This window comes from Acomys minous (assembly GCF_964271855.1).
Source record: "Acomys minous genome assembly, chromosome: 6".
NCBI classification, from domain to species: Eukaryota; Metazoa; Chordata; class Mammalia; order Rodentia; family Muridae; genus Acomys; species Acomys minous.
In genome coordinates, this window is record NC_140487.1 from 120,068,564 (window position 1) to 120,081,958 (window position 13,395).

Consider the following 13,395-nt stretch of genomic DNA (forward strand, 5'->3'; position numbering starts at 1 on the left):
TACAGGCAGGTTTCACCAGCCCAGATCCAATTCCACTGTGGTGTTGTTCTTCCTCCTTATTTTCTGTTATATTTTCAAAAAAATGAAGTCTTTAAAAAAATTTTATTTTTATTTTTATTGCTGTTTTGTCTGTATGTCTATGTGAGGGTTTAGATCCTGGAGTTACAGATAGTTGTGAGCTGCCATGTGGGTGCTGGGAATTGAACTCAGGTCCTCTGGAAGAGCAGTCAGTGCTCTTAACCACTAAGCCATCTCTCCAGTCCCTCCCCCCCCAAATGAAGTCTTAATAGTTTTTCTTTTTTCTTTTTTTGAGACAGGGTTTCTCTGTGTAGCCTTGGTTGTCCTGGACTTGCTTTTTAGACTAGGCTGGCCTCGAACTCATATCGATCTACCTGCCTCTGCCTCCCAAGTGCTGGGATGAAAGGTGTGTGCCACCACGCCTGGCTCAGTTTTTTTTTTTTTGAGACAGGGTTTCTCTGTGTAGCCTTGGTTATCCTGGACTCACTTTGTAGACCAGCCTGTCCTCAAACTCACAGAGATCCACCTGCCTCTGCCTCCCGAGTGCTGCAATTACAGGGTTGCGCCACCATGCCCAGCTCAAGTCTTAACAGTTTTAACCTGAAGAACTCAGAAGCGCTCTGCGTCGTACCTGGAGTCTAAGAGTAGGCTGAATAGCATTCCCTTGAGGGCACCGAGCCACCACATATGGGCCAGGTGACAGGGCTTCGACCTCCAGGGAATGACTGTATCTGGTTCTAGTGACTCATCCGAGGAGCTTAAGGACCTGTGGAGTCACCGTCACTAATCAGCCACTGGCTCCAGTCCCAGGGTTGAGTGGTCAGATTCCTAAATTCCCATCCAGCCCGTCCTCGTGGGTCCTGGAGAGACCAGGGAACAGATGGCATCTAATGTGCTTTTTGTAGACCCCATTTTGTCCCGTGTTCATTCTTTGATTTTGACACTACCATTTTCTTTTCTTTCTTTCTTTTATTATTATTTATTTATTTATTTATTTTTATGTAAGACAAGGTTTAGAGAAACCTGTAGCCCTGGCCATCCTGGAACTTGCTTTGTAGACTAGGCTGACCTTGAACTCAGAGATCTGCCTGCCTCTACATAAGCTCACCTCTCTTCCCAATAGCAAATGGATACCAGCCATCCTCCTGCCTCAGCCTTTTCAGAAGCTGCAACAGCAGATGACAGGTACAGCATTCAGCTCAGCCTCTGATTTCAGAATATATTCATAATTTTGTCAATAATAGTTTCAGCTTTATTTATTTTTTTATGTCAATTGTCAGGCACAGATTAGCGCCCTCCCACCCCCCAACCAACTCTCCCCCTCCCCCCCCCCCGCCCACTCCCCCCTCCCCCTCACTGTCTCACACTTAGAACTAGGTGCGTCACAAATAAATACAGTTCAGCCAGGGGGCTGACAGCTGTAACCATCCCAGGAAAAAGGCTGAGACAGGAGGCTTGGCGTTCCGGATGAACTTCAGCTATACAGCAAGACCCCCATCTCAGAAATGTTAAGTCTCAACCCCTGGGACAAATGGCTGAGGTACCTATTTAACATGTAAAAGCTGACCTGGCCTCCAGCACCCCGATTTATTACAGGGTATGCCTAACTTTTTAGGCAAGGGGTTGGGCTGCCCTCCCCCAGAGGCTCTTCCTTGTATATTCCAGCCATTTTGGTTACCTGACTGCCTTTTACCTTTCTCCCGGTTGGCTGTAGCAGCTGCTTCCCCTTCTCTTCCTTTTCCCTCCCCCTCCCTGTCTCCTCACATAGCTCAGGGTCATGTCTGTCAGCTTCACTCTGAACTCTCCCAGATGTCTCTGCCTCTGGCGATACTCTCTCTCTCTCCTAAAAACCTTCTCTTCCACTGTCTCTAGGAGCAGCCATAGCCTTTCCTTTTTATTTTTTCATTCAAGAAACAAATCCAAAACGAAGTGTATAAATAAGCAAATTAATAAGTAAAACAAATATATAAATCAAACTTAGGTGGATTGAATCCATGAATGAATGGGCTTTCGACTTTCAGAGAGTCTCCGTGTTTGTTTGTTTTTTTTTTAAGACAGGGAAGCCCAGGCTGCATCGGAACTCTCTGAGTAGAGTAGGCTGGTCTTGAAATCACAGGAATCTACCTGAATCAGCCTCGGGAGCTCTGGGATTAAAGGCGGACATCGTTTCCCGAAGGCTTTTAGAGTCGTTTGCTTTGTTTTTTCACTGTCAGCGAAGCTGCCTTTGAACCTACCGGGGACCTGCCTGCCTCGGCCTCCAGAGGGCTAGGATCAAAGGCGTGCGCTATTTCCGCGCGGCTTTCTGGGCTTTCTGCCCCGCCCCCTTTTCCTCAGAGAGAATTCTTAGTCAGCCAATCCGGAGACAGAAAAAGCCCAGGGGTGGGGTTTAACTCAATCATCCATTCAGCTGACAGCTTGCGGTTGACAGGCAGGGCTGCAAACCGGAAGTGTGGTGGGAGGATACGGAGTTGGGTGGGGCGGGGCGGGGGGCGGGGCATCTTTAGGACGACTACTGAGGGATAAAAGCCTCAGGCCGGAAGTGTGAGACAGACTATGGAGGAATAACCGCTTCAGGCTCGAAGTGTGAAGATGGATGAACAAACTGAAGAGAAGCGAGAGAAGACACAGCCTGGGAGCCCGAGCCTGGAGTGACTGCTTTGTCCTGCCGGGATTCTGAGTTTTGTGGTCAGCTCTTGGTTTTGGTAAGTCAGTCACCTCCCTCAGGGCACAGTTTTATTCGGTGGGCGGGGGGGGGGGGGGGGGGGAGGGGGCGGGGGGGGGGGAGTGGCCCGGGGGGCGGGGGCGGATTTCTTTCCTCAAATCTGCCCAGGGGAATCTGACTTTTTTCTTTCCACAGGAACAGATTGCATGCATTGGGTTTACTAATAATGTTTACCATCATTTTAAATATCTTTCGACTTTAACTTTTTGGTTTTGTTTTTTAATTAAAAAAAATTTTTTTTTGAGACACGGCCTTACTTCGCTCCCAGGCTCCCCTAGAATGTAACTCAGATTGAGCCATAAGTCAAGATGGCTCCCGTCCCGCCTCACCCTCTTTTTGTAGCCTCACCAAGCTCTTGTTAATACGAAATTATTATTATTGTTGTTGTTGTCCACCAAGCTCTGGTTAATATAAAATTATTATTTTTTAAAATTATTTTTGGTTTTTTGAGACGGTTCTCTGTGTAGCCTTGGCTATCCTGGACACTCTTCGTAGACCAGGCTGGCCTTGAACTCACAGAGATCTGCCTGCCTCTGCCTCCCAAGTGCTGGGATTAAAGGCCGTGGGCCTGGCTCAAAATTATAATTATTGCTGTTGTTGTTTGCTTGTTTGTTTTTTGAGATAAGATTGCACTATATAGTTAAGAGTGCCTTTAAACTCCTGACAATTCTGCTTCTGCCTCCCATGCTGGAACTGCATGCTGGGAGTTATTGGAATGTCTATAGAATTATGCCTTGGTTTGTGTCAATTTAAAATTTATTTTCTTTGGTTTTTCAGATATGGTTTCAGCAGTCTCTAGCCCAGAATGGCTTCACAGTGCTTCATCCTCCTGATTGTTAGAATTTAAAACCTGATTTTTATTACTTAAGGCTTATCTTAAAATCTTTTTTTTTTTTTGAGACAGGGTTTCTCTGTGTATCCTTGAGTGTCCTGGACTTGCTTTGTAGACCAGGCTGCTCTCAAACTCACATCGATCCACCTGCCTCTGCCTCCTGAGTCCTGGGATTACAGGTGTGCACCACCATACCTGGCTGGTGTCTTATTTCTTAAGTTCTTTATTTATTATATATATATATATATATATATATATATATATATATATATATATATATATATATATGTATATATATATAGTTTGTTTTTTAGTTTTTCAAGACAAGGTTTCTCTGTGTGGCCTTGGTTGTCCTGGTCTCACCTTGTAGACCAGGCTGGACTTTTTCTTTTGCAGCTTTTAACAATTTTTTCTTTGTTCTGTACATTTAGGATTTTTTCTTTTCTGGTCTAATTTATTGGTGCTCTATAGGCCTCTTGTATGCTTATAGGCATCTCTCTAGATTGTGGAAATTTCTTTTTTTTTTTTTTTCTTGTTTTGTTTTTGTTTTTGGAGCTGGGAATTCTTTCTTCCAGTCCTATTACTCATTCTTAGGTTTTGTCTTTTCATGGCGTCCTTGATTTCTTGGATGTTTTGGGTCGTGGATTTTTTTTTTCTTTTTTTAGATTTAACATTTTCTTTGATAGATGCATTGATTTCTTTGATTGTATCATCTACACCTGAGATTCTTTCCTCCATCTCTTGTATTGTTTGCTGATGTTTATCTCTGTGGTTCCTGTTTTCTTCCCTCAGTTCTCGATCTCCAGGATTTCCCGAGTTTGTGCATTTATTTATTTATTTATTTATTCCAGACAGGGTTTCTCTGTGTAACAAACAGCCCTGGCTGTCCTGGACTCACTTTGTAGACCAGGCTGGCCTTGAACTCACAGAGGTCTGCCTGCCTCTCAAGTGCTGGGACTAAAGGCATGCACCACCGGGCCTGGCTGAGTTTGTGCATTCTTTATGGTTTCTATTTCCATCTTTAGATTTTTTTTAAGTTGTTTTATTGATTTCCTTCACCTCTTTGTTTGTATTTTCCTGTGTTTCTTAAAACGATTTATTCAATTCCTTCACCTGTTTGTTTTTCCTGTAGTTCTTTGATTTATTAATTTCCTCTCTTCAGGTCTCAATCTATTTGACTGTGTGTTCCTGTTTCTTTAAGGGTTTCTTCTTCAAAGGCTTTTTATTATCTTTATTACCGTAGCTTTAAGGTCATTTTCTTTTTTTACTTTTTTGGTTTTTCAGGACTGGGTTTCTCTGTGTGGCTTTGGTTGTCCTGGACTCCCTTTGTAGACCAGGCTGGCCTCGAACTCACAGCGATCCGCCCGCCTCTGCCTCCCGAGTGCTGGGATTAAAGGCTGCGCCACCACAGCCCAGCTGGTAAGGTCATTTTCTTGTGTTTCAGTTGTGTTAATGTATCCAGGGTTTCTTGTTGTGGAACAACATGGTTCTGGAGATGCTGTATTGCTCTGGCTTTTGTTAATTGTGTTTTTACGATGGCCTTTTAGCCCTCTGGTTGTCTCTAGCCTTGGCTGGTAGTTCCTGGTGCCCGTTGGAGTTGGGGGTGGGGTGAGGGAAGAGCCCTAGGCAGGAAGCTGGATGTCCCTGCTGGAGCTCTCCTGGGATTAGCAAGTGTGGTCTGTGACTGGTAGGTGGTTCTCAGGGAATTGCCTGAGGCCCTCCTTAGATGTATGGTCCTAAGGACCAGCTAGACTCTTCAGGAGCCTGTGCCCTCCTCTTGCTAGGGGAGGTCCCAGAGACAGCTGCCCTGCAATTGGCTTCCTTCCTCTGAGGTTATTGAGCTCCAGCTGCCCAGACACTGCTCAGTGGGTGCAGCCATTTTGGAGAAACTGTGAGTTCAGAGATCTGGATGGTTTCCTTAGGTTGAGCTTGAAGTGGTGGCTGGAGTTGTTTCCTTGGAGGATCCTCAGCATCAGGAGGCCCCAGGATGGAGCTGTGATCCTCGGTACCCAGAAGGTATCCACACATGGGACTGTGAGAGTATACAGGTGGCCAGAGGTTGAAACTACACTTCGGCATGAACCTGGCAACGTTTTAGGCAGGTGACCTGAGATTAGACCCACCATGGATCTGCTCTCACTTGGGAACACAGATGCTAGCATTCTGGGATCCACAGCATAGTACGTTGGGTGCTCTGTAATTGCTGCTGTTCTGGTGCTCAGGTATCCTGCACAAAGGGTGCCACCATCTTGGATCTGGGAAGTAGGGCTTCTTTCTTGTTTCTTTCTTTCTTTTTTCTTTTCTTCTTTTTCTTTCTTTTTTCTTTTTGGTTTTTCGAGACAGGGTTTCTCTGTGTAGCCTTGGCTGTCCTAGACTCGATTTGTAGACCAGGCTGGCCTTGAACTCACAGCGATCTGCCTGCCTCTGCCTCCAGAGTGCTGGGATTAAAGGTGTGCGCCACCGTGCCCGGCTCTTTTTTTGTTTTGTTTTGTTTTTTATTTTTGACACAGGGTTTCTCTGTGTAGCCTTGGCTGATCTGGACTCGCTTTGTAGACCAGGCTGGCCTCGAACTCACAGAGATCTTCCTGCCTCTGCCTCCTCAAGTGCTGGGATTACAGGTGTGTGCCATGGTGCCCGGTGGAAGTAGGGTCTCTTAAGACATAGCTTCCTGTATATTTCACCAGGTTCCTTCAGACTGAATAGCCAAAGGATGAGTGGCCAGGCCCCACCCACACTCGTGCAGCTGGCCATGCAGAGGCTGCTGAGGGAGGAGGCCTTAGCCATCTCTTCTCTGCAGTACCTGCCCAGGACGCTCTTCCCACCACTGTTCAAGGAAGCCTTCAACCACAGACAAACTAATGTCCTGAAGGCTATGGTGGCAGTGTGGCCCTTCCCCTTCCTTCCTCTGGGGACCCTGATGAAGACTCCCCACTTGGAGACCTTGCAGGCTGTGCTGGATGGAGTAGACATGCTGTGGAAACAGAAGCTTCTCCCCAGGTAAGCAAGACCAGGCATGGACTCTGCAGTGCTGGGAAGAGACATCTGGAGAGAGGAGAACGGGGTCAAAGGAAGACCAGAAGCTTCTGACGGTGTTATCTTAGATCGCAGAATCCTTGACCCATGTTGAGCCCCATTACAAAGGGCAGTTGGGTGTGGAGTACAGCTTAAAGCAGCCGGAGCCACAGTGCAGTAAGTTTTGCACTGGTTCTTGCAGAGGTACTAACTAGAAGTGGAAGAGACAGAAGAGCAACTGAATAGAGGAAGCAAGACAGGCCCCCAGATGCAGCTAATAGAAAGGGCCCTGGCCTGACAGGCGTGAAGTGCTGTGTGGGGACCCAGCATTGAAAACACACAAACACACATAAGACAGCAGGGAACAGGCAGCGTCTGAGATAGAGGGTTTTTGTTTGTTTGTTTGTTTTTAGCTATTTTATTTGTGTTCTTATATCTGCCACTCTTCTCCGTCCAACCCCTTCCTGTTCCCCAACACTAGGTAGGCAAGAAAGATTAGAGAGGACAGGGGACACAGACTTCTTTAGACCACTTCCTGCTGATTAGAGTCATCTGTTTGTTTGTTTGTTTGTTTGTTTTGGTAAGGATATTTCCAACTTCTTGTCAAACCACAACAACAGCAACCAGAAACAGCAGAGGAGCCACAGCCGCCGCCTCCTTTGAAGCACCTGTTGGGGCTCTGGCATTTATACTCTCTCAAGAGTCCCCAGTATTCCAAATGGAAGCTATCTGCAGCAGGCAAAAATCAGGCCCTTGCTAGTGCTTGAGGCAGATCATAACCACCTGCCTGTAAACTGCTTCTTATCCTACACCTGGGATTAAGACAAAAACATTCACTTAACAACGTAACTGGATTTTTAAGGAAAACCAAAACTCTCACTACAGAAAAGCTAGCTAGTGTTTGGTCTTTTGTATCGTCTGACCTTTCTTCCTGTTTTCCTCACAGGAAGCGGAAGCTTCAAGTGCTGGACCTGAGGAATGTGCACCATGATTTCTGGGATGTGTGGGCTGGCACAGAGGTTGGAGAGCGCTCAGCAGAGACTGTGCCTGAAAAGCAAAGAGCAACAGGCCTTCATAGATACGCACTGAGGCGGCGTTTGAAGGTGCTCGCTGACCTGTGCCTCAGGTTCCATCTGAATGAACACCAAGCATACTTGCTACAATGGGCCCAGCAGAGAAGAAATGCCATTCAGCTGTGTTGTGTGAAGATGCAAATTTGGGCATTGCCCGTGTACACCATCAAGAAAGTTTTGATGGTTTTCCAGCCAAACAGCATCCAAGAGTTGGAGCTGAATACAGGTTGGAGTCTGTCCGGGCTGGTGCATTTTTCATCTTACCTGGACCAGATGAGAAATCTTCAGAAACTCCTTTTAACGCGGATCCACAAGAACACCTTCAAGGTTCTTAATACCTCCTTGGACATACAGAAGTGTATCACGAAGTTCGTGTCTCAGTTCTCAAAACTCAACTCTCTCCAGTGTCTGTCCATGAATGGCGTCTACTTTTCTAGTGAGCACATGAAACAGTTGTTCAGGTAAGGAAAGACAGCTGTTTCTGCTACCACAGCAACCCTTCCTCTTACATTAGAGTTTCCTTGGTTTATCCCATGAGCCGGGCTAGGAGCTATGGAGAGAGTGCCCTTCCTAGAAGACTCAGGTGTAGTAAGCATGTGTTGTGTTTTCCTCCCTGGGATTCTGTCTAAGATCAGGGAAACGGAACAGGTCAGAACAGTGGGCCCAGGACTGGAGAGACCCCACACCTGCACCAGTCCCCCAGTAGAACTGTGTGCTTAGCAGTTGTGTGTCTTCTAAATATTTACATGTGAAAGGCTGTTTTGAGCCCAGGTAGGAGCTGGGTAGAAATGAGTGACACCCATTGCAGGTGAGAGTCGGGGGTGAAGAGCTTTAGGTAAGGACAGAGCCTGTCCTGAGGGAGGCAGGGCGTCACTGAGCTATGCAAAGGATAAGACTTTTCCAGGTCTTGCACAGGTTAGTTTTTCCCTTGTGCCCTGGGCTAGTGTGTTCAGCACAGGCTCACTCCTTGATAGCAGTGGAAGCTGTAGGCCCATGGGGTGGGTGAGTTCCATATTGACCCTGGCGGGCCTCAGTCGGCCAGCAGTGGTGAGACTCCAATAGGCAGCACTTTGGATGCCACCTTTACCTCTATGCCAACGTAACACCAAGTCTCTCCATCTCTCCCTAGGTACCTGAAGACCCCTTTGGAGACCCTGTCCATCACAATGTGCAAGCTTTCACATCTAGACTTGAATTCCTTGTCTCAGAGTCAGAGCCTGCATCAGCTCAAACACCTGAGCCTGAGACTCGTGAAATTGATTGATTTACATCCCATGCCTTTCCATGATCTCCTACAGAGTGTTGCAGGCAGTCTGCAGACCCTGGAATTGGAGGGCTGTTGGATGGTGGACTCCCAGCTCAGTGCCCTCCTGCCTGCCCTGAGCCAGTGCTCCCGGCTCACCAGGGTCAATTTCTATGACAATGACATCTCCACGGCTGTTCTGAAGGACCTTCTGCATCACACAGCCAACCTGAGCCAGCTGACCCAGGAGCTGTACCCTGCCCCTCTGGAGTGCTATGATGACAAGGGTGATGTCCTCATGGGACAATTTGCTCAACTTTGTCCTGAGCTCATGGATACCCTCATTACTGTAAGAAAGCCCAAGAGTGTCTCCTTTGCCACCTGTGTCTGCCATGAATGCTGTCAGCGCTGTGTCTATGACCTGGAGACCAGACTTTGTCGTTGTCAGCAGTAATAGGGCAGGTTGCTGCTAGGTTCTGAGAAATGAAAGTCTAGCAGCAGATCTTTCATCAAGGGGACCCAAAGCATATGGCCACGCACTGCTCAGTGTTTGGAAACCAAAATAGTGTTCGGCCGGGTCGCCATGGAGGACAAAGGGAATCTGAGGACAAGTGGTTTTGAAGTAAAAAAGAATTCTGCATTTCTTTTTTTCTTTCATTCATTCTTCCTTTTGTTTTTCTTGAAGATTTGTTTATGTCTGAGTGGTTTTCCTGTGTGCTTGGTGCCTGTGGAGGTCAGAGGTGGGCATTAGATCCTCTGGAACTGGAGTTGCGCATGGCTGTGAACCACCACATGGGTCCTCTGCAAGAACAGATGCTCTTGGCTGCAGAGGCATCTCTCCAGCCCCAATCCTTGGCCTTTTCATTTAGCTAGTCTTTGTCAGGCTCCCTAGACCACGGCCTGTTAGCAAACCTAATAAACATGTTTCTAATATACAGAGAGCTATCAGCCCTGCTCCTTTAGCCTTTAGAGTCCTGGCTAATGTAGCCTCAAAGTATACTGAAGGCAGTCAGCACTGTCTTCTCTTCTTCTGCCTGGGCCTCTATTATGCCCTGTTTGTGTGTCTGCTCAGTGCTTTATGTGTATAAAATTTTCAACCTAAAATGAGCAGTGCATTCTCCGATGAGGGGCTTGGGGAGTGGTAGAGCAGTTCAATATAGTGCACTTAGACTGGGAGGTACTGTGGGCATAGCAAAGAGATCAGAGCAGAGGGGGTGGAGCCTAAGCCGCGTTGCTTTTTTTTTTTTTAAGATTTATTTGTTAATATGTATATAGTTCTCTACCTGCATGCCAGAAGAGCATCAGATCACATTATAGATGGTTGTGAGCCACCATATGGTTGCTGGGTATTGAACTCAGAACCTCCGGGAGAGCAGTCAGTGTTCTTAACCTCTGAGCCATCTCACTAGCTCCCAACATTACTTTATCACTCTCTTTATCTCTCTCTTTTTCACAGTCACCTATTATCCTCACTGACCTTGAAATCCTGCCCCTACCTTCTAAATGCTGTGATACTGGAGTATGCCACCACTCCAGCTTGTAGGTCAAATGTTTGTGGGACCCTGTTCAGGGATTCCAGCCTTTGGCTGTCCCCGTGAACATACAGATGTCCCTGGACAAATGTCCTTGTCTCTCAAAGGATTGACATACCTTAAGAACTGCATTATAAATGTCTATGAGTGAACTGTTTAAACCGTTAAGAAATACCTAAGCCTAGCCATTGCACTTCCCTGAGTTTGTATAATGTGGTAGCAATAAAGAATTTTGTTTCATACCCTCTGGTGTTTTTTGTTTTGTTTTGTTTGGTCAATCTACTTTTTCTTTTCTTTCTTTTTTTTAAAGATTATGTATACAGCATCCTCTCTGCATGTGGGCCTGCCCACCAGAAGAGGGCACCAGATCTCATAGATGGCTGTGAGCCACCATGTGGTTGCTGGGAATTGAACCCAGGACCTTGGGAAGAGCCACCAGTGAGTGCTCTTAACCACTGAGCCATCTCTCCAGGCCCCTCCCCCTTTTCATTTGTATATGTGTTAAAAATGCAGGGAGAACTGGAGAGATGGCTTAGAGCATGGGGTGTTCTTGCAGAGGATCAGTGGTCCATTCTGAGCACCCACGACTCTTAACTGCAGTTCAAGGGCATCAGTAGAAAAAACGAGTATGTGAGATAGCCCATTTGATAAAAACAAATCTTTACAAAACCCCGCTCTGCTTGCTCTCTACTATTTTTTTAGTAAGATATATTATGTATACAATGTTCTGCCTCCATGTGTGCCTGCCCACCAGAAGAGGGCACCGGATCCCGTTATAGATGGTTGTGAGCCACCATGTGATTGCTGGGAATTGAACTCAGGACCTCCGGAAGAGCCAACAGTGCTCTTAACCTCTGAGCCATCTCTCCAGCCCGTTGTTCTCTACTCTTTGAGAATCCTTTTTCTGGGCAGTTCACTAAAGGCTAAGGCCTCTAATCCTCCAAGCTGGGACCATCAGAAAGTTCCGATCCTCTTTGGCCCCCATTCTTTCTGGCTATATTTACCCCTTGCCTGCATTCCTGTACCTGTGGCTCTTGCTTACCTGGGATGAATCTTCTGGGTTAGCAGCACATCAGGTCCACCTAGCGCACCCTTGAAAGTCTGCAGTAGGGCCATCCTCATTAAAGGCGCCACAGTGAGGCCAGGCAGCCACCATCACCCTCAGGGTAGTGGTTTGTTTGTTTTCAGTAAAGGCATCCTCGAATAATGGTGGGGAAGAGCTCCATGGGCAGGGCCTCCAGAGCAGAGAGGCCAAAGCTTCATGCCTTAGCAGCACATGCACTGCCAGGAGTGTGACTGGGACCTGGATGCTCATCCCTCCAGACCTCCAGTTTGCAGGCTTCTTGGGAAGCATCCAGGGAAGAATATGCTTCCGGTGTCTCTTGTCACGGGGCTCAAGTCAGAGGCAGAGTCTTTGCTCAGGTATTGGTGGAAACCTCAGTTTACTCCCATCCCATCCAAACTACCTGGTCTACAGAGAGTCCAGGAAAGCCAAGGATACATAGAGAAACCCTGTCTGGGGCGTGGGGTGGGGGAAGACATGGTGCACTCGAGCAATGCTTGACCTGGGCAGTTTTTTCTTCTTCAATTCAATCTCCAGAGTGTTGGGCTGACAGGCCTGTGTCCCACACATTGTCGTGTTGCTTTCTTCTTTCCTCCCTTCCTCTTTTTCTCTGTCTTCCCTGTTTCCCAAATACTCTAGTTTCCCTGGACTACATCGTTGTTCTGACAAGGATTCATCTGATGTATTTCAGTTCACGAAGCCTCACAGTGCTCGGATTATAGGCTTAGCAGACACTCACTTTTATGGGATGCTTGGGAGCAATCCACAGGCCTGGGACATGCCGCACAGGAATGGTACCAACCTAGCCGGTACCAGTCTTTTCTTCCTGTCCTGAGGCACACTTTCATGACACTGTCTAGGTTGGTCAGTACCTGGTGAGCTCCACCATACCCTTGCCTACATCCTCCCACACAAATAAGGGGCCCAAGTGTGTACCCCACACCTGGCTTTGAAGACTGGAAGACACAAAACATAAGGAGCGCCTTTGAGATGGCTCAGCAGGGAAAGTCACTGCCTGTATCACTGTTATGCTGTGACTTCAGAGGCAGGAAGGAGACACTAATCCTGTAAAGCTGTTTTCTGACCTCTGTATGTTTGTCATGGCATCCCTATGTGCAGACACAAAAATATAACAGATAAAACATAGCTTATGTTTAATTAAAAAAAAATCTGCAGGCGGGTGGTGGTGGCTCATGCCTTTAATACCAGCACTCGGCTGGCGGGCAGAGGCAGGCAGATTTCTGTACATTCGAGGCCAGCCTGGTCTACGAGGTGACTCCAGACAGCCAGGGCTACACAGAGAAACCAGTGCCCTCTTCTGGCCTCCATGGGAATTAAAACTCTTTTGTGCACAGATATTACATACACGCAGGCAAACACTCATATGCATAAACTAAAACTAAATGAAGCTCTAAGCCAATTGCAAATAGAGCAATTGCTATTAGTGTTTTAAGTTAATATACAGACTAAGTTAATATACAGAATGAATACTTTCATTACAGTATTTGCCTCCACATACGTCATTTGCTCCCTCCTTACTCAATGACCTTGGCTCACTTCCTGCTTCTCCACAATGCTGGAAGCTGCATTTTGAAGCCCCCAGTGGCTTTCCCACTAACACACCTCCAAACCTCCAAGTTAGGAAACTCCTCCCACATTTCCATGGATCTGAGCCTTGCATCCCATTATTCATTTTACATCCTCTAGGCTGTGTGCTGAGCTCACCCATCGGAAACACCTTCTACTCCTGGAGTGGATCCCTCTGCATCCCTCTGTCTGAACACAATACCTTGTGATTTTTTTTTTTTTTGAGATAAGGGTTTCTCTGTGTAGCCCTGACTGTCGTGTGACTCACTCCTTAGACTAGGCTGGCCTTGAACTCAGATCTACCTACTTCTGC

The 13,395-nt window shown here is 46.9% G+C and overlaps 1 protein-coding gene across 4 annotated transcripts; it reads left to right on the forward strand.

The window, feature by feature from the left end:
* Positions 1–1,447: 1,447 nt before the first annotated feature.
* On the forward strand, positions 1,448–10,674 carry LOC311600470 (PRAME family member 8-like). 4 transcript variants are annotated; one of them, XM_084787203.1, is made up of 5 exons: positions 1,448–1,558; positions 2,593–2,720; positions 6,257–6,569; positions 7,531–8,118; positions 8,787–10,674. In XM_084787203.1, exons 3-5 carry the CDS (start codon positions 6,283–6,285, stop codon positions 9,352–9,354), a joined length of 1,443 nt encoding a protein of 480 aa, XP_084643329.1. In that variant the 5' UTR covers positions 1,448–1,558; positions 2,593–2,720; positions 6,257–6,282; the 3' UTR covers positions 9,355–10,674. The 4 variants fall into 4 exon arrangements, with proteins under 4 accessions (XP_084643329.1, XP_084643330.1, XP_084643328.1 ...); XM_084787204.1 differs by lacking the exon at positions 1,448–1,558 and adding an exon at positions 1,597–1,615; XM_084787202.1 differs by lacking the exon at positions 1,448–1,558 and having other exon boundaries at positions 2,524–2,720.
* Positions 10,675–13,395: the final 2,721 nt, after the last annotated feature.

Bases quoted from the DNA above. Each gene is read 5' to 3' on its own strand.
- LOC311600470 (XM_084787203.1), top strand. From the start codon at position 6,283: ATGAGTGGCCAGGCCCCACCCACACTCGTGCAGCTGGCCATGCAGAGG. The intron at 6,570-7,530 runs GTAAGCAAGACC...TTTTCCTCACAG, and splicing joins AAACAGAAGCTTCTCCCCAG to GAAGCGGAAGCTTCAAGTGC. The intron at 8,119-8,786 runs GTAAGGAAAGAC...ATCTCTCCCTAG, and splicing joins CACATGAAACAGTTGTTCAG to GTACCTGAAGACCCCTTTGG.